At 35.3% G+C, this 27860-nt stretch overlaps 1 protein-coding gene across 4 annotated transcripts in view; it reads right to left on the bottom strand.

Moving 5' to 3' along the window:
• Positions 1-27860, bottom strand: part of kn (EBF transcription factor knot) — a 464407-nt gene that overhangs the window by 294681 nt on the left and 141866 nt on the right. For all 4 annotated transcript variants that reach the window (XM_081766742.1, XM_081766732.1, XM_081766749.1 and 1 more), the window contains exons 5-6: positions 26071-26144; positions 18705-18773 (exon numbers count right to left, since the gene is read on the bottom strand). In XM_081766742.1, coding sequence (XP_081622868.1) covers positions 18705-18773; positions 26071-26144 — 143 coding nt within the window. The remainder of the gene's footprint in view (positions 1-18704; positions 18774-26070; positions 26145-27860) is intronic.

The raw sequence follows: 27860 nt of genomic DNA, 5'->3' as shown, positions 1-27860 counted from the left end.
GGTAACAGAACCGATAGGCATTTAGTCTAATGTGACACTTCTGACCAGGATTGTTAAAGGTAACAGAACCGATAGGCATTTAGTCTAATGTGACACTTCTGACCAGGGTTGTTAATGGTAACAAAACCGATAGGCATTTAGTCTAATATGACACTTCTGACCAGGATTGTTAAAGGTAACAGAACCGATAGGCATTTAGTCTAATGTGACACTTCTGACCAGGATTGTTAATGGTAACAGAACCGATAGGCATTTAGTCTTATGTGACACTTCTGACCAGGATTGTTAAAGGTAACAGAACCGATAGGCATTTAGTCTAATGTGACACTTCTGACCAGGGTTGTTAATGGTAACAAAACCGATATGCATTTACAGGTAGTCTAATGTGACACTTCTGACCAGGATTGTTAAAGGTAACAGAACCAAATAAAACACAGTTCTGACCAGAGCAGAATGAAATATATTAAAAACTATACTTACAATGTTACAGTTTCAAGGACCTAACGTCCTCTTCATCAGACACAAACACTGCTTGTTTGTGTCTGATGAAGAGGACGTTAGGTCCTTGAAACTGTAACATTGTAAGTATAGTTTTTAATATATTTCATTCTGCTCTGGTCAGAACTGTGTTTTATTTGTTACTCTACCTATCCAGAGCCATGGAATTTGTTCATAACAGAACCAATAGGCATTTAGTCTAATGTGACACTTCTGACCCGAACAGAATTTGAGAACAGAAACAGAATTTTTCGGGAAAGTACATTTATTGGGTTCGTTATTAGAACAAATGTTGGAATGGAATCGAAATAACAAAGAAGAGAGAAATAGATTTTGTAATAAAACTTTCGTTGCTGGAGGTAGTTTCCTTGAGTTATCCTTTCACAGCTTCGCTCAAAATCATTTGCAAGTGGTAACAATCTTGAAATAACGATATATGCAAATGATGATGATGAAACCGTTTCAAAACATAAATAATTCAATGTGACTTTGGTTTTCGGTTTTGTGAACAGAACTGATATGTCAAAATGTATTGCAGTTCTCTTTCCGAAGCACATATGTTGGATTTGTTTCCGTTTACGGACAATTTTCTCTCCGTCCCCTAGTTACTTTACTTTATTCCTTTATTATTTTCATTTTCTGCTTCTGATATTACACTACTAGTAAGTTTCGTTCATGAACGTATACCAATAATTCTGTGCATCAAATTTTCTTACAACTAATTTTTCTCAGACTAAAAATTCCCGCTCCTTTTAATACATTAAGAAAGTAATTACTCCAAGTTCCACTTATGGGACATAACCTTAGTGTTTAAACAAAATGTTTAAAGGAATGGTTTCCATTGCTGAAAATTGGTGTTACTCTTAATTTTGCGTTGTAAAACCGTCATGTAAAGAAAACAAATGATAAATTATATAAAAGTTAAAGTTTTCTACAACTCTATAAGACGTAGTTTGTTCCCAGAGTTCGTTTCGACACCTTGTCACTGTTAAACTATAAATGCAATACATTCAACATAATTTGTATGCACTTCCAGACGACAGCCACCACCATTTTTCAAACTCAAACTATGACATAACATTGGAATTCTCAGATGAGCAATATGTAGATATATATACACAGTATCATGAAGAAGATAGGACTTCGTAGTAAGATGGAAGAAATATTTTTTCTTGTTTTATCTCGGCGTTAAGATACAGCATATTTCTTTGAAAGATAACTGTAACATTTCTCTAAGTTACGAAGAGAAAGTAAGAGAAAGGATATGCAAGAAAATGTATTTGGATACAGAAAAAAAGAATATAAATGAGTATAGAGTTTTGCATGCCTACAGGATAAAAGAAAAGATAGGTGAAATGTTATCGCAGTTGTCTGGGCAAATTTAAAATAAGAAAGAAAGAAAACGACATGATAATGTTCACTAGATAAGGATAAGGAAGTAGAAATGGACTTCTACCTTTGTGAAAAAATAAAGACACATTCAAACCAGAGACAAAAACTAAAAGAAGTAGCATCCCTTCCCCACTTCTCTTGTGTTTAGAAGTGCTGTTGGCAAGTCATTTTAAGACTTACTGGAAAGAAAGAAAAAATAGTGCTGTACCTCTTATATGTGTCCCCATAGTGACATTTTGCTAGGGGGAGGAGGTCCACCAAGGACCACATATATATTTAGGTTGTCACTCTCCGAAGGAGAGGTGTATCCTTTTAGACTTTTTAAAGAAACCTTTTCCCCCAACATCTATCCCTTTCTCTTAAGGGAAGATAGATGCAAATCCCTTCTCTTCTTCTATTCATTCGTATCCACCTCTTTTGTGACGAGAATATAGTGGAAGAAACACAAATAATACAGTTTTTAAACAAGAAACAAAAAAGCCTATAACTAAGAGAGCAAAAATGACATTCAGCGCACGATAAACAAGTTTTTTTCTTCTTATGCGATACTGCACCGTAGCTCTATTACAATTTTAAAACAATATTTTTTTTCAATAGGTTATTTGAGTGTTTTCGAAGTTTTAAAAAGAGACATTTGAGCATGACACTTTTAAGTAGCAGCCCAGTTCAAATTGTGTTTATAAATTAATCGCTTAAATAATGGTCAATTGATTTAAACTAAAAACTTTATGCATTGAAATATCAAATGGTCTAGAACCATTTTTTTAAAAAAAATATAAACTTCTCAGAAACTGAACGGAACTTTTCAGCTTTTTTTATTCCCGTGGTATTATCAATTACGACTGAAGCAATAAGTTGCATTATAATGCAAAAGATAATAATCATAAATGTTCTGTTATTAATGGTAGATGACACACATACAAAGTGTTAGGAAACAACACCTCAAATTTTGGTAAACTATTCCTTACACGGGACGCAGTGGTTCAGTACTAGAACTCTTACTTCTGGTGCGTGGGGTCCCTGGTTCGATCCCAGGCCAAGTAAATTTGTGGTGGACAACATCGTGCTTGTGGGTTTACTCGGGGTACTCCCTTTTCCTCCCAATTTCTCATTCTACTAATTCTTCCATCATCATTCACTTGCTTTAATCATCGTCTCTCTTAGCATAACAAGCATAATCATGGGTCATTAAGCTCAAAGATTTCATTTCACATTCCTGACACGGAAGCATGATACATAAGAGTTATTTAAGGTGATTTGGTGCTTGAGTATCCCAGATTCGATTCTCAGTGAAGCCGGGGTTTTTCTCTACCCTCTTTCCAATCCGGTTCGGAGGTCTAGTCGTGCGATTCTTCTTTTAAATGGGTACCTAGGACAATCTGGGGAAGTAATGGAGGCCAGACTGTGGTGCTGGGTAGATCTTCCTAAGTACCGAAGTCAAGAAAGTCAAACGCTTTTACCTTCACACACACACACACATCGTTTAGATTTTCATGGCCTGTTCCGAAAGGGTGATATTTACTACTTTGCTAAAATGAATAATTTTACCTGTATACTCAGCAACTATCAAAAGTTAATCTCAAACACTCATTCAATTCACTTCCTATGGCGTAGGTGCCCAATGCTAAAATAATTATTACTTATATAACAATAAATATGGAGTTTTAAAGAAACAAATACAAAATGAACTATTGGAAATTCTTGAAGAGTTTATAAAGAAAGAGAACCTATTAAAGTTCTTGAGGTCAGGAGAAGGAAGGGAAAATCGATGAAAAGGGAATCATCATTTCTATATGGCAATACATCTTCATAACATAATAAAAGAGCAGTTTCCTACTGTAAAATGTAAAACTAATATTCCTCTAAACATTTTCTCACCATTCTAAATTGAGAGACACATTATCTTCCGGTGGTTATTTAGTCGACCTAGAAACTTTCAAGAGAGACAGACGAACGAACGAACGAAATTAGTACGAAAATTAGTAAACCGTAGCGATTACATAATAAAGAGAAGTTGTTTCCGCTTTTCGGTGTAAACAGTCGGAATTTCACAGAGAAATTCCTAACCATGAACAAGAGGATTCCCCAGAGAATAGAACAGGGACCATGAGTGCCCAATGAGAATTTCCAAGGACTCCCTTCCCCTTTTCTCCTCTCACTCCACTGCCACTAACACCACACTACAACCTCCCCTCGGGCCATCTCCTGTAAACCAATTAACATGCATAATTAAGCTGGACCCTGTGTCCCAAATGCAAGGGGCGGATCTCGCAGTGGGTGAGTCATTGAGCATCCCGCTATCCACCTGCCACCTGGGACCTCAGCTGGTGCATCATGGGTAAATGACGTCACAGGTTTAGGGTTTATATAGCAAGAGGATTGGTGTAAAAAGAAAAAAAAACTACGTACGTATGTATGTATGTATTCATGTGCTGGGAAGATATTTGTGGAGAGAAGAGAAGAGTGCGAGAAATAATAAATCGTTTTGTTGAGTTTTACTTCCTTTTATTGTAAAAGTGTGAATTCGTTACAAAACATCCCCATACACTCCCGTGAGGAGGATAGAGGAAAAAAACAATTTTGACACATAAGTCTGTTAAAAAAAAAGAGAGGGTAAGAGAAAAAAAGTAGGGTATGAGTCTAGTCCAGAAAAGAATTGTTGCTCTTTTGTTGAGAGGGAATTTGCATGTTGGGAAATCCGTTAACCCCCCCCCCCCTTCTCTCTCTCTCCTATCAAATAGCATTTCTCTATAGAATTGACTTCACCAGGCAGCATCGTTCCTGGATGGTTTTGCCTAATTTACTTTACGCTAACGAACCTGCAGTTAACGTACGGAAGCAGGTCAACTCACTCGCCCTCTGTTCCCCTCTACTTTACTTTCTCTGACACCCTCTCTCTCTTTCTCTCTGTACCCCTGTGGACAATACCAAAATGAGGGCTTACATTTCAATCAATTAGATCTCGAAAATAATCTGTTTCAATTTTTTCAAAGCATTGACGCTTCATTACTATTCCATGTATTTTGTTTATTTAATGTACAAATAGTACACCTTTTGGTCTATTCAAGAAATACCTATTCAAGTATTTCGTGCTGCACAATTATTTTTACTATACGTATTTTATTTCAAATACTGAATTAAACGAATTAAAATTCAATACGAATTAAAATTTGTTTTAACTTCTACATAGCCTACGAATTAGCATTTTTTGGTTCACATAGCCCCGGGCTATATCCGTTGACGAGATTTTTAAATCTCTCTCTCTCTCTCTCTCTCTTCTTTTTTTAATTTTTATTTTTTTTTATTTTTACGAGACACTAGCTCAGCGTCGTGAATACTACGTCAGAAAAACAATTGTTTGTTGTGAAATTTAGCGTGCTTTTCCAGTACTGAGGTTACATGAGACGTGAGCCTACAGTTTAAAGTGGGATCCAAACTATCGTGATACATCCAATGTTCACCCAACCGTGAATCGAATCGGGGATTACGTGCACCAAAAGTAAGTGCACTAGTCACTAGATCATCGGAGAAGGAAGTTAAAGTAGCAGTTCTGGACCGTGAAATTAAAATTTTAGATATTGAACAACAGGCAATAAGAATAATACTGAAGTTGCTCTCTATTACAGTATTGTGATTCTGTATTGCGCTAACATTCCCGTAAGTTAATCTGAATCAAGCAGTGCTTAGGATCTAGTTAGTATTTGAATGGGAGATCGTTTGGGAAAACCAGTTTGTGCTTATAATGTGGTGTTTTTACTCAGGGCGATGAGGGAAATTGTGGGAGCCACATCAATGACAAAAAATAGCGAACTTCCGTTTAGATTATAAGTAATAATGGCGATGGATTAGTGATGTACTGACTACACACCCCGCAATTTAAACCCACAGGCTGGTCGGCTTAAACCTATCGAAGCGTTAAATCAGGAAGTGTAATTCTGACTTGGCTGTTTAGGTATGTTTGTTTATCTTCTTGAATGTGCTAATTATTCCTTCCAAGCATTCGGCTCGCCGAGCACTACGGGTTAAAATCGAACTTTTTTTTTCACCAATCTTCGTCCTTCATTTAAATATTGCCTGGAAAATCAAAGTACACTATATATCATTCAAGCCCTACTAATTCAATCGGGATAAAAACTTGTCACGATGCTGGGACTTGACCTGCTAAGTAAGCGTCTCAAATATTTTATTGTTCAAGTTTTCAGTTTCTTAATCATAGGTGGTCAAATTTTGAGACATATTTTCGAAAATGCGAAAACTACACACCGAACTCATCGGATCGTCATCAAATTTGTCATAGTGGTAGACCTTGATCTGCTGTGTCAGCATGAACTATTATAGTGCTATGTAGTCTTTTGGTTACCGAGTTATGGGTTGCCAAATTTTGAATCACGTTAAAAAATTAAAAAAAAACCTCAAACTCATCTGATTGAAATCAAGCTCGGCATGAGGCCTTATCATTGCGAAATTAAAATACTGCTAATTTTACAATAATTCCGTGATATCTTCAAATAGATAAAAGATAATCGAAATGTGGAACAAGAGCGCCCTAGACAATATTATTTTGCATGAGGTACCGTTATCACGAGTCACCTAGTAGCTTTCCGTTTGTAGCCATTTAGAAACGCGAAAATAAATACCGGGTTTCTAAATGGTTGGAAATCGAAAGTAGATAAGTGAGTGGTGATAACGGTATCTCATGTAAAATAATATTGTCTAGGGAGGTCTTGTACCACTTCTTGATTATATTTTATCTATTTGAAGATATCACAGAATTACTGTAAAATTAGCGGTATTTTAATTTCGCTGTGATATGGCCTCTTAACCTGCTAGATAAGCGTATGGAATGCTATGGGGCATGGTCTTTCGGTTCCCAAGTTAAGAGCTGGAGGTGAAAGTTCTAAATCAATTCATTGTGTATTGTTACTATAATAAAAACATAATGGGTACAGTTTAAATAGCATTTAGATAGAAAACAAAATAAAAATCACAGTGTACAGTAATTATTTACGACTATGCGTATTTCACTTGTGCACACTAGTGCCATCTATTGGCGCAAGGAAAGCAAACAGGGCAGATAGAGACACTTGTTACGGCACCTGTGAACTATTAGGACCATTACATACAAAATGAGATATTCTTGAATTATAATAAGGATAAGGATACAAAAAAAAGAACCTCATTAGTCCCAAGACTTACCAACATGCAAAATACTTATAATAATAATAATAATAATAATAATAATAATAATAATAATAATAATAATATTATTATTATTATTATTATTATTATTATTATTATTATTATTATTATTATTATTATTATTATTATTATTATTGATTTCCAATAGCATAGCATATACATAGGCCTACCATTAAAGCAAACTCATCAAATGCAATTTCTGCTAAGTGATTACTGAATGAAATGTAAGACATGTATAAAAAATATGGGACACAGTAAATGATATAATGATAATATGATGCAAGAAATGACATAACAGCAATAATAGTTATAATAATAAAAGACAGTCTTGGATGTTGTGTCGTCATTGACGTGAGACTGGTTGCATAGCGTGAGGAGCCGGAAGGTCTACAAGATTCAAACTCATTCGACTAATGGCCTTTTTCGTCTTTTCTATTCTTCTTCTTCTTCTTTTTGAAATATCACACACACGCGCTTTAGAAAAAAAACGAAAAAGAGGCAAACAGAAAAGAATAAAACAAAGGGGAGGGGGAAGGAGAAGGGATTTCTCTCAGCGTAACCGTTTTCCAAGATAGACGCTTTCCAGTAAGGTTAAGATGCTAGAAAACCTGTGAAGAAAAAAAAAAGTTCAAAGGAGGTTCACTGAAAGAGACTTTGGTTTTCTTTCTACAAGAAAACTATAATAGTGCAGATTTACACACCTTGTATGATATGAATGTTCTGGCCTACTTACTTTAATGAACTATTGGGACTACTAAACCAATAGAACAGGAGTAGAAGAGCCAGTTTCTTTCCCGTATGGTTCAAGAGTATATGTTGTTAATAAAATTAGAAGCTGTGTTAAAGAAATAGATTGAGAAGGAGCCTTGAGCACACCATACATACAAGAACAAAGTAATTGTGATTTGATTACATAAATTGTCGATCGCACATGTGAATTAACATTCGTCTAACATAAAGGCAGTTCTTACAGTGCCAGTAAACCATATTAAAGCCGATTTACAAGTAAGCATAGTATTTCCCGAAGCGTTTTCTCCAGAAACGGCTCTACTCATATTTCCCGAATGTCAAACATATAGCCTACGATTGACAATCGGGAAATACTTATTTATGATGCTTATGATGATATATAATGTCATTCAGTAAACCATGAAGTTCTTGTAGACGTACTCATGATGAAATAAAAGGAGTACCAGTACCGGTAACCAGGAACGTACGCATGAGGTGGGTCCTGGGGAGTCTGGACTCCTTGAAATCCCGACTTTTCTGTAAATTTAGTATAATTTTAGGGATAATTTATCCCTATATTGAATTTAAACTACCCCTGATATGAATTTTGGCCCCCCGACATGAATTCCTGCGTACATCCCTGCCGGTAACTCAAGTAGCTGGTTCAATCATTTCGAATGGAGTTGGTTTAAATCTTCTGAATGAAGCCGGTTCAATCATTTTTAAATAATTACCATGATTCTAGAAGTGGCCATTCTTATTCCATGTAAATTTAACAACCACTACAAAAATTGCTTGATTTTTACAAAAGCAACTAGCATTACTCAAGTATATACTATTCTACACTACCATTTATTATCATCGATTTTGGAAACTTGTGCGTATGTTTTATTTACATGAATAAAGCTTCTGTTTGCGTGACAGTTGGTATTAAGCAACCATATGGCTAATATAGTCGCTGGAATGAATTGTGTGCTGTATATACACAAACTTACAGACACACACATACACACGATACTCATATAAATTCGTGTTTAATTGATCATTCTCATTACGCAATGCATCTTCGTCGCATGAATTACAGGATCTAATGGTTAAAAGACAACACATACACGATAATGAAGAAATAAAGAGAGGGAGGCAAGATAGACTATATGGGGCAGGAATGACTTCACGACAACAGTAACAAAAACTCATCTACAACATCTGTTACCTATATTTAATGATGTTTAGTTAATTAAACTAAGTACAGCATGTACGTATTACTTAAAATGACAGGTGGTTTTATGGATGAGCTATAAAAGATATTATATACATTACAGTTTCAAAACTACATGTTTCCATACAAACATTTCGCAAGGAACCTGATTGCTTGTTACGATAACACTATAAAGAATTTTGAACATTAACCTGGCATATGAGCGATTCTTACCTATTGTTGGGAGGAAACAACGTTAAAGTAGTTCGGAAAATGAACATATCCATACAGTATATGTGTAAAATAAGGAGGTGATATCGTCATAGGTTGATTCTATAAATGGATTTGTGAGTTGTAATATATTGGAATTAATAAGAAATGTAGAATAAGTTTATATATATATATATATATATATATATATATATATATAATCAATATTGAAGAAGTCATTAAGTTGAAGTATGTTTTGACTTTAGCCAATGCATAGTAGATAGTCCTAGTGTGGTAAGATAATTACAAATATATTGAAGACATATAAATCTTATCTGTCATTCTCGGCCTGAAGTTTAAAAAGCAACAAATATCCTTTAATAACCCATTTGACAATTATATGTGAATATAGGATTAAATGCAACCACAATAAATTAAGAACTATATTTTATTAGCTAATAATAGGCCTACTTATAGAATATTGTCTAGATTCGATTTCACTTATACCTATTTTAAAAATGGTTTCAACTGCCACAAAGGCCAAGAAATGAATAATAATAATAATAATAATAATAATAATAATAATAATAATAATAATAATAATAATAATAATAATAATAATAATAATAATAACAACAATAATAATATTTATAATAATAATAATAATAATAATAATAATAATAATAATAATAATAAGAAGAAGAAGAAGAAGAAGAAGAAGAAGAAGAAGAAGGTAACGCTGAGTATCTAGTTTTGTAACCTGGAGCAACATCATGTACATAATAATAACAGCATCAAAATGTTGGGTTTTATTCTCTATCCAGTGAGTAATTTCAATACGAAAAACATATTGTCGGGTGGTCGTTTGCGTTAATTTACTTGAATCCTCATAAGGTTAAATTAATTGATCTTTAAATTATGTCCTATATAAATTACATACAACTCTATCCATCACGACTCTGGAACTCACTAAAGAAATAATAAACACTTCTGACCAGAGTATATACACTTGTTTATTAAAAACTAAATTACAGCGACTACTTAACGTTGTCTTCATCAGACACTAACTCCTGGTGCAACAACCCTAATGGGGACCTAACATCAAACCTAACATCAGACTGAGTTAGTGTCTGATGAAAACAACGTTAAGTTGTCGAAACCGTTACACTGTAATTTAGTTTTTAATAAACAAGTGTATATACTCTGGTCAGAAGTGTTTATTATTTTCATAAATTACATGTAACTACTTTAATATTTGCAATAATCTGTTTGTATTAAAATAATCTTGTCATTCCTAGAACTAATTTCAATAAACTTGTAAATGCGACTGAATACTAGCAGAGACGACACTATGCGGGGGTTAAATTGAAGTTCCCCACCCCCTTAAAAAACTGATTCCAGCCTCCTATATCTCCCTGTAGTATCAAAAATCAAAATAGTTCGAATTAAGTTATAAAAAATAAATAAATAAAAAATAAACTCCTGGTGCAACAACCCTAATGGGGGCCAGAACCCACCAACCGATCCATGGCACTCATGGTCTCGGGTTGATGTGCAGTCAGCCCATCGTTCTCCCTTCCTGCCAGTGCCAGTGCTTGCTTCAATGAATTACTACTGAAGTTTGTTACTTCTTTTTTCAAATAACCTCTCAATTGATCTCACGATACTATAGCACGGCCAACAAGAGATGGTCTCTGACGTTTCTTACTACATGCGGTGGGACATTGCAGCCCCTACTTTGATACCAGTGTTACCAACCACGATCACTCTGTCTTATACCATTAATTAAATTGCCACTACAGTTGGACCGAAAAAAACCTTGACACACGACTAGTGGCAATGTCACTGCGAGCTGTCAGAGACGTTCTCTTACTGGACTATAGGTGGTCGCTGTAATGCCAACACAATCTGATGAATAGGCCTACGGATGGTCTCCCATCTTTCCTCTGACCGGATCAGCACATTGCAGAGACGTGTCAGCACTTGTGCTATACGTATATAGCGAGCCAGAATATGAGTTTGAGCGAGTGTGAGTCTAACTGATGATAGCGAGCCTGAACCCAAGACCAAGACCAATGAAGTAAATGAGCGTGAAATTGAGTTGTGGCGCTAATCTCATTGCGGATTACGAGCTCAGCTCGAGTCAGAGGCGGATGCGGGAAACCCAGAAGAGGAAACTTTCTTATTTTATATATAAATAAAACCCATCCCAGAGTTCGGATCTCTTAAAAGTAACTAAGTAGCAGTATTACAACCCACCGCCCCCCAGAATTCCGTCCTGGATCCGCCCCTGGTTTGAGTGTGTGTGAGTCAGAAGTAGTGTAAACCCCATTGAGAGTAGTGAGTCTAGGGATTTGAGACGAGACGAGACAGAACTTTCCTGACAAAATTCGAATCGAGACAGAGTTCTTCCAATAGAGAAATACGCATTTTTGGATTGCATAATAGCCTTGGTTTATTTATCGTAATACTGGTTTTACTCTTTTTGAAATGCTAAACCTCAGATCTCGTGGATCGAAGAAAGGCTTGGTCCGCGATCCGACAAACACTCCAAATCTAGGCATTCGCAGGATTATGGAAAGTTTTTTTTCTTTCTTTCTTTTCCAGTCAGAGTAAACGTAGAACTGGCTGTCTCTTTTTATATGGGCAAAAGGCAAGAAGTTCTCAATTTCTAATGTTTCTTTGTGATTTTGTCTGTTAAATATAATATTTACTTTATTAAATGATTTATGCATGCACGGCATGCATAAAACGTAATCAATGGAGGCGAGTTCAAATACCCAGGTTCATATAGTGTTAAAATCCGGAACCCTCCTTGCGTACACCACTGCAAAAGGATGTTTCTTACTATCAGGCAAAAAGTTGAATTTATCAGGTCATGTATTACTATTATACTGAAAGCTAATACAAGCTTATCTTTAATTCTATCAAAGACTTCCAATAATTATGTGCTACATTTGAAAAGATATAAACTTCTGATTCTTTACGAGTTTTTCATCTATTGATGTATTACAGTTTTCTTTTGATGCTGTTCGCAACTGTGTACCCTAAGCACGCGACCAGTTAGATATACTTGATTCTCTGTCTATATGCATAGCCAAAGTGTGCTATGTATGGAATGTAATGTAATTTGCTTTCTATACATTATTTTAACAAATGATGTAATATCTATTTACATGACTAGTGAAGGTGAAAAAGCTCCCTAAAGTCACTTAGTGTGCGTGTGTGTGAGCTTTCTTTTCTTTCCTTATATCTCAATCTCCATTTTCCATTTTGCAGGCACATTTTCCAGTCGGACGATTTTCTTTGGAGCTTCCCGCCTGTGTAATCAGCAGCCGGTAACTCAATGTGGTACCCCACAATTTTCCTTCTACCATTGTCTCGTATAGAAGTGTACTTTTTTTTTTCTTTTCTATATAGAAATCTCCACGCATTGTCGCCCGCGGCTGATTAGCAAGTAGTAACAGCAATATCCGTCCAACAGCTTCTTCCAAACAAGGAAAAAGATCCTATTGTCTTTACTGGAATGAAATGGGAGGTACTGTTTGCCCTCCCAATTGGCTATGAACACACCAGGGGGTGTGGTTTAGAATAGTCTACAGGGGGTTTCCTTTTCAAAAGCATTTTCGCAGCAGGAAAAGTGTAAAAAGGACGTGTAAGTAGGATTTAGAAGCGTACAAAGAAATGGCATTGCAATTTCCTTCTTACCATTTTTTTTTTTTTGTCAACATTTTTTTCTTTCTTGTTTAATCATCGTGATTAGCTAGGCGTCTGTGCATGAAACCGAGCAACACTGAACAGATTTTTTAAAGCTATACTTTCATTATTTGTCTTTGAATTACATAACCGAAGATCTTCGAAGTGTTTGTTAGTAAATGAAAATTATGTATAAGAATACTAGCAGCGTTCACCCCGCTTCGCTGCGGTCACCCCGGAACGCAATAAACTTTGTTACTTAGATAATTTTTACTTTTTCGCTTTCAAGTGATATGATAAAAACCATAGAAGATTGCAGTAAATGTTAACATTATATCGCCTGTCATTTATGTTAACCCGCCCCGCTTCGCTGCGGTCACCCCGGAACGCAATAAACGTTGTTACTTAGATAATTTTTACTTTTTCGCTTTCAAGTGATATGATAAAAACCATAGTAGATTGCAGTAAATGTTAACATTATATCGCCTGTCATTTATGTTAACCCGCCGAGTGACACGGTCATGCGGGTTGCATATAAATACGTTTATTTTTACCTATGATGAACTAACAAAGGATTTGTACGTTATGGACACTTGAATGGTCAATTATCTCAAGACACTGGTAATTAAAAATTAAAGTGATATGATAAAAACCATCTAGGGTCCAAATCCTAATAACCCCCCAAAAATGAAAGAAATTGGTTCAGCCGTATTAGCGTGATGAGGGAACAAAGGATTTGTACGTTCTCTTTTATATATAAGATCCAGGAATATTACACTAAAGTTCCAGCTTTTTCGAATGACTTTCTTTCTTTATTTTTTCAATCTCTAAATTTGAACGATTATGGTGGTTGGGACTTAAACTGTAGGTTCACTGCATGTCACTGCATTAACTATGATCGCAAGAATCCAAGTTTGAAAAAAAAAAAATGAACAAATGATAATAATATGAAGGTCCACAATTCTTTTTTTCTCTTTTATTTTTATTCATTGTTTACAAACTGATTTAGAAAATATACATGGAGAATACGTCATTTTGTTGAAAATTTTCTTTATAATTAGATAGATAATTAGTAGAAATTAAAGCTAGTAATATTAGTGGTACAAAAGCATAGTTGCCTGTTTCTATGATGTTTATGAACACATTATTAAAAATTGTGAAACTGGGGCATCTTGCCCCCACATGCATGCCGAAGATGCCCCACTCGAAGGTTTTTGTAAATCGTTTATTTTAAAGTTTCATAAATTTACTAAAATAAAATTGTCTTTCGAGATATTACAAACAAGATATCAGTCTTCTAATTGGTCATAAATTCAACAATTGCAGGAGTGGAAAATGGGTAATAATGAAAAAGTGGGGCATCTTTACCCAAGTTATTATACTCCCCGTCAGAAAATCCTGGAGCCGGTCCTATATTATAGAGAAATCAATAGCAAAGAGGTGTTAGGAAGTAATCGGACAATGACTTTCTAAATTCTAAAATTATTATTCGCTGTTTAAATAGTTTGGAACTGTTCCAAAAATTTCAAGTTTCAATATCACTGGACCTGTATCCTTCTTTTTGTGAATATCTAGTCAAAACGAAGAGAAAGAAAATGTAGCTACTAAACATATTCAGGACCCTTGTTCGGAAATGGTAATCTGATATCTGATGCAACCTATGAAATAACATTTTTAGTTTTACGTCCCACACATAATGTTCTTCCGGGTAAAAGAATGAGGCTATTAATGAAAGTCAATGATTATGAAAAAAAAAATATGATTGGCAATGTGAGAAGAACCTGGAGCACCCTGAGAAAACCCACAGACAGATGTCCACCACAAACTCAAACTCAAAGAAATAGAACCAGGAACCATTCACATTAGTGGTGAGCGCTCGAACGATGATCCATCATGTCACCATGCGGTAAACGAGTGTTGAAGTTTCTTTCACAAGTGTTGTGATTGAATACTCAGAATAAGAACTGATAAGAAACTGTTACGATGTTCTTGAACAAAGGGTATAAAAGGCATTTTCTGTACATGGTAACCAATTATGCCAAATAAACTCATGAATTCACCACCGCTGTAATATGAGCATAATTCTATTAAAATATGGTCATTTTTGGCAAATGTCTTTTGCATTGAATTGCATTTGCTACAGGCTACTGTTAAGTTTGAGGAGTGGAGACGGGGAGTGCAGGGGGAGGGTTTCCAGAGAGCTTTGTACCACTTTCTATTGGAAATAGACAATGTTAGATTGGAGTAAGGTGGGGTAGGTTATGTTATGTTTCATTAGACTGTTATCGCAAGCAATTAAACCCTCGTATTGTTTCTTATGCAAAATGATAGAATGTAGAAATTACAGCCAGATTCTCAAAATGAATAATATCTGATGAAGGCAAGTGGATAGTTGGCGAAACTGTTACACGCATTAAAAAACAAAAACAAACAATAAACGTATTTTTTCTGTCAGTGAGTAGTTTAAATCAGATGGCGAAACTGCAATAGCATTTCCAGTTTTCATAGCAATTTTCGGGACTACAAGGTACAAGTTGGTTTCTCGAATCACGAATTGTGTATATAAAGAGATAAATCGCTTACGTCTGACAGTCTTTATCACGCCTATTTGGTTACTCAACCGTAACCGATTTTCTAAACATTCTACTACATCAACGAATGCAAACATACCAATCTCGTAGTTTCAAATGTGCACTCAATTATAACTTAAGGAAACTTCTGAATCAAGTGTGTTTAAAACTAATTTGATGTTGTCTTTCAACTTACTCAGTTTTCTAAATGTTAATAACAAAATTTTATTCATACTAAATTGCAACATTGGTAGCAATTACAAAATCTGATAAATGGATCTAATATTTTACTCGCTGTTAATCGACAATCTCCGCTCTGAACGACCTCGTTGCTGTTTTAAGTATATACGTTGAATAAAAAGCAGTGGCAATACTGTTTTCAAGTCAGTGGGCTATGTCTCAGCATTACAAGATTCCTGTAACTAATAAGGGAATGTCAGGCGATGAAGTGTGGAGAGTAGTAATGACAGTGTCTCATTCAGTCAAAAGCAACAGTGCTGTAAACTAGAGGAAAAAGGTGGATGCGCCATAACAATATAGTTCGGAAAACGAACATGTGTGAATCAAAATTGAGTTAACACGTAGGCACAGTGCACAACAACGTTTTTAGAGACTTTGTAAAGACTTTTTCGTCAAAATTAAGAAACCACTTCGAGAAAAGCATTACAACACAAGAAAAACTATCATCCATACATATATGGCGGTCCGTACAGAATATCGGCAAAGATTGGTATGCTGACGGTGTATGAAGCCTTTCACAAGCGTGACAGAAGATGATAAAAATGAGAGGTGATTATATTGAAGGAATGTGATAGGTATTCTTCTGTATATAAGGCCAGATACGAATTATAGCAATACTACTATCACTTTTTATTCGGCCTAGTAGAGCCAACATGTCAAAGCTCTATTCAAATCCAAGGTGATACGGCCAATGTTTAATCGATTCTCAATAACATAGCGGATAAAACTAATATTTAAATCAAATATGAATAAACAAAACTACATTTAAGTTTTGTAGCATTCAACGCATCTCATTGATATGTGGCAAATAACATTACACTGTGTTAAACGACGTTTAGTTGTTTCTCTGGTCTACTTAGTGAAATCCAAGGAATGACGTACGGAAATGAGTGAAGTTCGTAATGCCTTATGGAATTCAATGAACTGCGTCTACTGCATAAACAAATATATTCCTATGTACTTATACACTTAAAAAGATGCAGTTACAGATTGTATGGATGTTATTAAAGAAAATATTTCCTGTATGAAGTAGCACAGGTTGTAGCAGCAATCTAGTACATGAAAACATCTAAATTTATAGCAAATGATCCTGCAATGGCAGGCTATTTATGATGATGAAGATGAATATGAGAAAAACTTAACAACTAAGGTATAAGATTAAACAAATCAGATTTTTGATTTTCTATTCACGTTTGCTTTGTTCAAGTACAAACGTTTAAAAGGCGACGTATAACCAGAGGATTCGAAAATCGTGAGGCCAGGGCTCGCAAATTGATAGCAATCGTTCCAGCACAGTTCACGTTCAATAATTGAGCCCTAATGAAGTGAGACCAAATCCGAAAGTCCGCGAGCCCCCTGAAGATAGCAAGCCCGAACGAGCGCAAGCCATAATGAGGTTAATGATCATGAGCCAAAGTAAGCTAGAGTCCGGTTGAAATTATTTAGCGCCAGTCCCATTTAAAAGCAGTAATCGGAGCCTGAAAGAGCGAGAAGCCTAACGAGGTTAGTAAACGCGAACCCAAGCACACGATGCAAAATTTCCTCTCTGCATATAAGTCTTCATCATCAGAACTCAACTTTTCTGACGATGAAGGTTGTAAGTCGGTCTTTGAAATATTTGCATAAACAAGAAGATTCATTTGCTTCATTATAAATATCTCCGTTAAATCCACGTTGAATACGTAAAGAAAATAATATTATGGTGTATTGCTTTACAGCAACAAGAAATCGACTACCATTATTGTAAACCTGAACACAGAATGTAAATGTTATCGCCATTTGCGTCTTTCTGTGCATCTACTAGTTGGGTTGATCTAACGAAAGGAAAAGAGAGAAAATAAGAAAGTCTTCTTGCTCTGAGCATTCTCGTATCTCCCCCTGCGCCGTCTCAGAATCCCAAGGGACGCCATTTTGTCTCCCCTACTACCTTTGCTTGCAGAATGATTCGATTCGAAAAGAAAACCGCATGATGGAGGGAAGAGGGAATGACAACACAAAGAACAAAGAAGGGGAAACAAAGAAAATAAGAAAGAAAAAGAAAAGATAGAAATGATGTGGAAGGAACCAAGTCAATTCGCAAATCATCATCGTTTGTATCTTCCGTTCCATACTGGAAGTAATACGGAATATTATTCATTAGGGAATAACAGAGCCAAAGTTTTATGGAATTTCTATCAATAACCCATAGATAAACCAATGGCGTACACAAAATATTTCAAATGGGACACGTATGTGGGTGACATAAATATGGACTTATCTTAATCCAGCAACTCAGTCGCAATGCATGTATCATATCCAACTTGTTTAATAATTACATCACGAAAGACATATATTTCAGATTCAATATAGAGAATAGCCGAATTACTTTAGTCTTTTTGAACAAGTTGGAATTCTTCGATGAGAGTTTCGATAGCAAAAGCTTTTCCATATCTACTTGGTTACTCATATCCTTCTTCACGTCACTATTCTCCTAGCTTTTGTACACTGTACTATACTTAAATCCTAGGAGCTTTCCCCTCTAGTCTATTAGCCAGTGCGTGCCTACAACATAGAAGGTACCAAGTTCTATTGCTCGTGGGAAAGTAATGAATTCATTATGGTGCTTTGGATTCCATCTTAAACAGTAGGTTATGCTAAACTTCAAAGAAACAAACAAATTCCAGCATTTCTTTATCAAAATCTTTGATAATATCTTCCAAGTAGTATCGATTAATCGACTATTGTTAGTGAATATAAAACCTAGAAAACTAATATTTGGGTCTTGATGCGAATTTTTCTTATATCCCCTGTTGTGTTTGACTGTAGCTATAACGCTTAATAAGTTAAACTATTTTCCATGGTAATAATTATTGAATGTATTTGACTGAAAATGTAAGAACATGACTTGAGACTGAAATTCTCTCGGCAATCAATATGTTTTAGTAGTAAAGGCATCAATTCAAGAATAATAACGAAAATGATTTGGTACTTACCTATCGATAATGACAGGGTCCGACGGCGTTTCGTTACGATTTCCGCAGCTTTTCTTATCACAGCATCGACTAGAAAATGATAAGAAAACAAAGAATAATCAATTTATTATTTTTTTAAAAAAGAAGAAAAGAAACAATTGTTTATCTTTGTGTGTATTCGGAAATGCATTCGGAAACGCATGTTCAAATAAAAGTGACTATGCGTTTATTTCTGAAAAGATCTCTCACTTCTGTTTACACGTTAAAAAATTATTAATCGCTAAACAATGCACCTAGGTAAATGCAAACAGTAAAGCTTCCACCTGCAATATGTACAGCCGTTTATAGTATGTACTGCTTGTATTTAGAATAATACACCGCTTGAAAAAATGAAATTTTTGAGTTTTACGTCCCACAGTTATGCCTGCTAGGCTAAAGCAGGCGGTAAAGATGAGAATTGAATGAAATGGTGGAATGAAGAAAGTGGGAGGAAACGGGAGAACCCTGAGGAAACCCACGCATACGGTGTTTGTCCACCACAAAGCTCACTTGGCGGGAGCAGGGTTTAAACCCGGGACCCTATGTACCAGAAGTGAACGCTTTATTACTGAGCCACCGCGGTCTCAATAGGCCTACACGGCTTGAGTGTAAACATTGGTCTGAGTATACTGTATGACTGATATTTAGAATTAGATACTACATATTGTTACTATAAATATTACAAATATCATCATTATAAAGAATCAAAAATAACTGCATTGCGATATAGTGGGCATTTAGTGAAGTGTGTCGTTGGTCAAAAAGGGTTGAGAACCGCTACTGTAAAATACCCATAATTTATTTATAAGTTTTGTGAATTTAATTTTAGAAAATCGTATAAAAAAGGGAGCTGTACATAACAATCGTAGATGTAGACATCACCTGAAAGGTATAGGAGGTATTTTTGTATTTTAAAAAAATAGTAAGAAGCTTCACAAGGTTTGAGTTAATCTCTACGCTGCAAATAGGAAGTCAATAGATCCCTGAAAACAAGGGATCTTGGAGAATACGGAGAGTTAGCTGGGGAGTTACGAGTTTAAAGTTTTTTAAAAAAAGTGTAAAGTTGGCACTTCTAAAAATGTATCTATATTTAGTTAAAATAGCTAACGGTTAAAAACTTGTGATATTACTATCAAGTAGTCTTGCTAAACAATTTAATTCAAGTGCTATCAGGCCTTCTGTGATTTCAAACGCACATCAAATAAATGTAAAACAATAATTTTATTTGTATAATCCCTAAAATTGTATGATGATATCTTTTAAGTTGTTATGCTGTGTTAGAAATTTGTACGAGAGCTACGTCTTATCCCCAACACAGAGGCACAATTTAAATTTTAAAAAAATATATCACATGTATCTGTGCAATTCTAGCACAATCTAATTCATCAACTGCTTTAGAGAAACTAAACACAACAGCCTACCTTCTACTTGACTCATTTACTCCAGTATTTACACATTACTTCATATCATCCATCGATGATCACCTCAATAACTGATTACTATAGATACTTCATCGTAACAGAATTTCGTACTATATTTAACAATTACAAATCTCAAATTCAATAATGAACATATATCACACACATCGTTACATCTGATACATCATTTCCTATCTCTTCTATTCTGACATCTAACCTATTTAATAACACCATTATTGCCAACCTAATAAGACATTTATAAATTTCATCAACCGCCTTCCTACAGTTTCTGCAATAGATGGAAAGAAATGCATACATTTCGTCGCTTACGCTTTAGTTCATTCTAAAATTCAACAATGGAGGATTTTTTTCAGTAAAATTAACAAGAAACCACTGACAAATGTGTTGTTATGGCCGTACCTATAATCAACTCACTACACGTGTTATAATTGATTGTAATTTAACAATGATATCATGATATATTTCAGTCTTAACATATTCTGCCTATATTGAAAAGTAGTTTTTTAAAATAATTATAGTTATAAATATAAATAATTATAACAAGCAGTAAGGGTAGTATTTTTGATAATAATAATAATAATAATAATAATAATAATAATAATAATAATAATAATAATAATAATAATAATAATAATAATAATAATAATAAACCTGGTTGAGTTTCTTACGTCAGAAATTTACACACAACCATAAACTTGTATTTAATATGTTAATATATATTTTATAAACAAAAAAATACTAATCATTTGACACATGTTGCATATTATGATTTAGACTTCCATACTGCCATTAATCTAAAAAGAATTTACCCTTTGGAGATCAAAATTAAGAAGATTATTGTTATTTGGAAAAACATGTGTGTACCATTTTATACGATTACCTTCTCTCTCTCTCTCTCTTTTTTTTTTTTGACATAATTTCGTCACTGTAGAACTTTCCTGGTTTCTGATTTAAAAAATTGTGACACGTGGTTTTCACAGACTTGTTTTGAAACTCAGTTAACACCATTCAGGAAGTTCTGCGGAGAACAAAACAAATGATAGTCTAACGGTAATAGGTCCAGGCTATACGATATATACATTAAAACCTCCCAGTTATATTATCTAATTTCTGACGTGTCGTTAGAGATGTATGCGGTTTGACGTTGTCCGATTGGTATACGACATCCTTTTCTGCTGACCAGTTCCGGACATTTCTTTTGATATGTAAGGTGCACTAGCGCTAATCTACGCGTATCGTTCTGCCCCGCGGCAACAGCTCCTTATGTATAATGTCCTTTCAATCTCACCAAACACACAGCACAACCTTCCTGGGCGTTAGTGTGGGCTTTGTCACAGACTGTGGAGTTTGACTACGCTTCGATCACAATCTTTTTGGTATATTGTTGCCGTAGGTATCTACTTTTCAACACATGCGATCAACCTCTTCAAAAATGGTTCGAATTCTTTACGTTTCAGTAGATTGCCAGATAGAAATTCGATCGACTCAATGTTTTTGAGTCAGATCATGTGGCTACCTAAGTGTCGAGCTTCTTTTTGTAATCTTTTTTTAAAATACATATATATATTTAACATTGTTTGGTTGCGAACCTTTAGGCCATTGGCGATGTTCTCACTGCTCACATGCCAGTCTTGCTCGACTTTTGCCAGAATATCATCCATTTTTGCTTTGATCGGTCTCACTGCGAAGGAACATCTTGAACATCGAAATTTCTAGAATGAACTTATCTGAACCATTTTTCAGCTATTGTTTCGATAAGGTATCTTACCCATAAACACCAAATTTCTCCGCGGGCCTATGCAGTACTTGCGCAATTATCGAAATAAAATTGTAAAATGCTTACATGGAATTGTATTGATTACAAAAATTCCAACACTTCTTGCGGATTTACTAGCTTCAACTGTCAGTTGTGAAATGACATTAGGCCTGATTTGCTGTGACTCATACACCGTGCCATTTGTAACACTAACGTCACATTGAGCGCATAAGACTCATAGACGATCTGATATTATGCAACCTCTACCCATTGCTATCGAGTGTCTTTTATTTAAACACATATCTTAACATTCAAGAAGCTCAATGCCTTAACTAGATTTGTATATATTGGTTCCAATAGATAGTTCCAAGGAAGCGTGGCCGGGTCTGGTCAATGTTCGCCCGGAAAATAGCACCATTAGAACTCTCCCGTGACATCACAACATTCATCAACATCGTGAGAGTAACTGGGGAGCTACTTAAATGAAAGAACAACTTAACTTAAGTTACAGACAGAAACCAGCGTTAATATGAGAGGGAGTCGATGCTGACCACGTTATCTCCAAGCGCACAGAAGTGCCCAAGTTAACTGAATTTTTATACAAAAGAGTTTAACAACGATCAAGTGTTATTAACCACCAGCGGATTAGTATTGATTGAAAAAAAGTTTTTACTGCCTTCCTCACAGTTTTTTTTTCTGTAAATAACTGAATAAGGATACACGATACATTTACCACTTACAAAGGCAGTAAACGAACTACGCGTAATACTTCTTTTCAAGAGTTTTCTTATAATACAGATAGGGTTATCATATGAAGATTTTTCTCAACAAAAAAAAAAGAAAAAAAAGAAAAAAGAAAAGAAAGAAAGAAAAAGAAAAAAGAAAGAAAGAAAAAAAGAACAAAGAAAAAATCACGAATGGATTTCATTACACAATAGATATCTTAATAGCAAAGCGAGAAAATATAAATTATACAGCAGTTTTTACAATACCAATTAAGACAATATTTAGTTTCTTTCCTTCCCGTTCAGCTCTCTTCCAGAAACTCTTGTTCGGGAAAGAGGAGCAACATCAAAATATAACAGGGCTGCTTTAGGATGTGTAGCATTTCTTTGGACATTGGACATTGCAACAATACGAGGGGGGACCCAAAAGAAACCGGATTGAAAGAGCGCTGCCGTTCCTAGGCGTAGTAGAGAGTTCTCCTGCTATGTGGGTCTAGTAGAGAGAGACCTTCCCAGATCAGTTGGCCAAGCGGCGTCTGCGTAGGAGATTAACGTTTGATCGTATTATTGTTTTTCTCAACTGTTCTCGTTTGCGAAATCGTTATGGCAGATTCAAAGGAACAGGGAGTGTGTTTGCTTCCTACTTGGAAAATCGGAAACGAAAACTTACCAAATGCTTCAACAGGCTTTCAAGAAGGATACTATGAACCGCATACAATTTTTTGAATGGTTTGGCCGCTTTAAGTGTGGTGAGATGAGTGTTGAAGATCGTGCTCGTTCTAGGTGCTCTTCATCATTTCGAAACGACGAAAACATCGAACAAATATGCCCCAAAATCAGAGAGGACCGTCGTTTCATGATCGATGATATTTCAAAACAGGCAGGAGTGAGTTGGAGCTCGTGCCAGCGTTAGGTTTTGCAAATGAGACATGTTGCCGCTAAGTCTGTTTCTCGCCTGCTCACATAGGATCAAATCATTCGTCTGAATTTGAGCCAGAACTTGAAATATCAGAGTGAAAGTGATCCAAACTTTTTGGCCAACATGATGACATTTTCCGAGAATTAAACAAAATCTAAAAGGAACATGTTTTGATGGTGTAGAGGCTGTAAAAAGAACTTCGCAGAGCGCATTGGACGATATAAAAGTTCAAGAGTTCCAGAGGTGCTTCAAACAGTGCAAAAGAAGATGGGAGAAATGAATTGCATTTAATAAAGAGTACTTTGAAGGAGACTGAAAGAATTTTGTAAAAAATGTAATAAATTATTTTTTTTAAGAACGAAAGTCCGGTTTCTTTTGGGTCCTCCCTCGTATTATATATTAACAATTATTTACAATAATTTTATATATAAGATCTATCCATGCATACACAAATGAAGCAGTTGTCTTATACCTGACCCCCAAAAAGGGCATTGCGCTCTTTTTATCCTCAAAGCCTGCCTGAACCATTTTTAGGTCCTGAAAAAAAAGGGCATGTTTGGATAAAAGAGGACGTCTGGTAACCCTTGAGTTTCCTACAATTACGTTCTCAATGATATCATAAACTGCGCCCACGGATTTCCGACCTACAATAATAACTGTAAGCACTTATTTGTTCACTGAGCAGCATTTTGTTGATAATATCTTTCATTTGTGTTTATTTTTAAAAGTATTTACGTCATTTGTGCTAATTAAAATATGTGGTGCGAACGAAGCAGTGAAGACCCGCAAGATATTAAAAAAAACATATATATATTTAAATATTTTAAATTCAGAAGGAATCTTCACATATGGACGGATTTTTCTATATATGTATTTGCGTGTGAGAGAGAGGCTGCAAAAACAAACTAGCAAGTTTTTTTTTTGAGTGACAGAAAGCGAAAAGTGTGACAAAAACAGAAACAAATATTTCAAAAGATGAAAGACGAAACAAACATTAAAGCAAAGAGTAGCGGAGAAAAGAGACTGAAACAGAGAGAATAAAGAGTGACAACCAGCGGATAGAAGGAAAGAAGTTTTGCTAAAGACGAAGAAGAGACACACCGAAGAAATGAAGAAGATTTTCGGTGAAGGAAAAGAAAAGACGGAAGGAAGCATCTCAACAATTCAAAGTAGGAGAGATGCCCCTCCAGCCACGCGTTGGTTTTGTCAGAGAATAGTCACTCAGTCACTCACTGAGTCGTCGTGTGGTGCGTATATACGTGAGTGTACGTATGTATGTATGTATGTGAGTCAGTGAGTGAGTTTAACGCGTAGAGGGATAGGGAAGAATAGTGTCCCCTGAGACATCAGGGGACAACCCCCCAACCATTACTTAGTTTGTGGGGGGAGAGGGAGGGAGAATAGATGGAACAGGAAGAAGAAGAGGAAGAAGAGTGGAGCATTGTATGGTGTCTTAGGGCGGTGTCGACTAGACAGACGATGTTTGCATAATTCTCTCGAACTGGAAGCTGAGCTGGAATACGACGACGACAACGCTTTTCGTTCTTCTTTACTTTCTTTTTTTCTTACTTTTCTTCTCTTCCAGCTTCGTTCCTTCCCCTGATTACCTTCCGGATCTGTTTGTTCTTCTCTTCTATCTTTCATTTCTAGTTCCTTCCTTCCTTCTTCCCATTTTCCCTTTTCGGCTCTTTTTTTTCTTTCTTTCTTTCTCTGCGTTGTACAGTAACAAGCACCGAAACCTTTCAGCAGTTGCATATTTGGGATTCTCCTGCATGGCTCCTCCTGCTGACTCGTCGTTCGCTCTTCTTCTTTCCCAAAATGTCTTGAATTTGACTTACTTAAGTTTTCCTTTTTTGGACGGTTTCTCAATTCTTTACTGCTCTCTATCTCTTTATTCATCTACAAAAGCTTATTATTTTAAGACTAATGAAACCACTATTGGTGTAATAATTTAGTCAGTATTGCTTGGGAAAGATTTGCTATATTTTCTATACAAAAAAAGTTAGAAGTCAGTGTAGCTTTGTTTGTTTGTTTCTTCTGGTCTTTTCAATTAATTGCGTCTCTAAGCTGCTGAATCTTCCTCGAGGTTGAACCTGTAATGCTATAATATTTAGTCGTAGGACCCGGGTTCGATTCCATTGAGAATACATAGGCTGTCGATACCATTTTAAATTTTAGGTCCATGTGTCACTGAAGGAATTTTGGAGAAAAAGAAAGACTGTTTGATGATTGTTAATTTGAGTAAATCGAGTATTTCATACTAATCAACTATCTCATATATTCTTCTTCTTCTTCTACCTGGTCTACTCTTACTACTACTACTACTCCACATAATATTACTGCTACTACTACTAATATTACTTCTACTACCACCACCACCACCACCACTACTACTACTACTACTACTACTACTACTACTACTACTACTACTACTACTACTACTACTAATAATAATAATAATAATAATAATAATAATAATAATAATAATAATAACAATATATTTTCTTACCTGCACATGACTTCATGCGTCAAGAGTACCCGACACATTTCCGGATTCTTATCTTGGCCTTCGTACATAATGGCCTGTAAAGAAATAAAAAATTCGTGTCAAATAAAATCTTAAAAACGAACAAATGTTTAAAATGTTGATACTAACATATTCAAATGCTTACAACTACAGAAATAATTCAATTGCCGCGGTTCTAATTAACATGACTGCCAATTTATCGCAGTTTATAATTTGATACCAAAATCTCGATTATTGTGCTCCAAATTCGAACAATCGGGACCACGAGATATACGTAGTCCACTAGATATGTATGCAGACGCGGATTTAAGGGAGAGCTATAGGGGGTATACTCCCCCCCCCCCTTGACTCTCAAGTATACATCGGATAAAATTGGCTTCAATTCTACTTTCTTTATACTGGATAAAGCGGCAAACTATGGTTTAGCCCCTCCCTTGATCATATCCTGGATCTACGGCTGTATATATGTAACCATAATTAAATTTAGTTCGGGTCTCCATTCTCCAGATAGCGCTCTTGTACGGCTTCATTGTTATTCAACGAACACTAGTACGAGTGAATTTTGTATATGAACCTTCACTTTTTACATAACATGTGTATCGTTTTCCCTCCCCGTTCCCTCATATATATCTACGTATAAAATTCAACTAATAGAATTGAAAAATCTTTGACAATGATAAATTTTATATTAATTATTTGTCTCGATTATCGTGGTTTCGACTATTACAGTATTTTTCGTGACAACAATAACACGACTATCGAGAAGTGTTATAAAGATATAATGAAATCCAACATCAATGCTAATATAAAACTAAATTAAAACTATGAAATATCTTTTATTACCTAGACGATGAAGGGTTTAACAGGCCAGATTATGCAAGTTCAGCTGAGTTATGTTTAATCAGTGTATCAAATCACAACCTCACAATGTTTGGTTACCTAAACTGAAGTTCTCTATCTCCTATTTGAAGTAACTTTGCATAAGTTTTACTAAATACTGCATGTTTCCACCGAGGATCGAAACCAAGCCAAGCGCATGAGAAGTTGTATAAATTTCTGTAAGATACTGTATTAGCTTGTAAATATGCCGAACCTTTAAAACTCAGGACGAAAAACTAAAAGGATACCATAAGCCCCTTCCTTAAAACTTCAGAAGGAAAAGATAATGTCAATTAGATTCAAGTAAAAATAATTTATTTTACCATTTATCATATATGTGTGTACTGTGCGACCAAGCGCTGGCTCCCTTTTCTTGAGATCGCTAGTGTCGCTTTGTTTATAAAGAACACTATATACCATCCCAATTCAACCAAGCTTATCTCATCGGGACCAAACTTAACACGGTGATAAGATGTTGCCCGCTATATAAGAGTACTATGTTGTGCAGACTTTTAGTTTCCGAGTCATGGGCAATCAAATTTTGTCAGATTTTCGGGGAAAAAAAAAGTATTCGTCCGACGGGATCAAACCTGGTATGCTGGTAAAACTTGACCAGCTATAAAAGCATATGAAATGTTGTATTGTACACCATTTGGTTCTCAAGTTATAGGCGATCAAAGTTTGAGCCAGATTTTCGAAGACAAAAATGAAAAAGACAATAGGTATTCATCTGATCCAGATCAAATTTGGCAGGTGGTAAATCTTCGCTTAGTACACAAACTTATGAAATTTTATGTTTTGCAAGCTTCTTGTTAATAATTTAAGCATAATCACATTTCTAAATTAGTTCATTGGGAATAAAAAAAATAAATAAATATGTACTTTTCAAATAC

The sequence above is a fragment of the Thermobia domestica genome, chromosome 1, assembly GCF_964235325.1.
Source record: "Thermobia domestica chromosome 1, izTheDome1.hap1.1, whole genome shotgun sequence".
NCBI classification, from domain to species: domain Eukaryota; kingdom Metazoa; phylum Arthropoda; class Insecta; order Zygentoma; family Lepismatidae; genus Thermobia; species Thermobia domestica.
The sequence above is the reverse complement of the archived record's forward strand: the minus strand, read 5'-3'. Positions and strand labels throughout refer to the sequence as shown.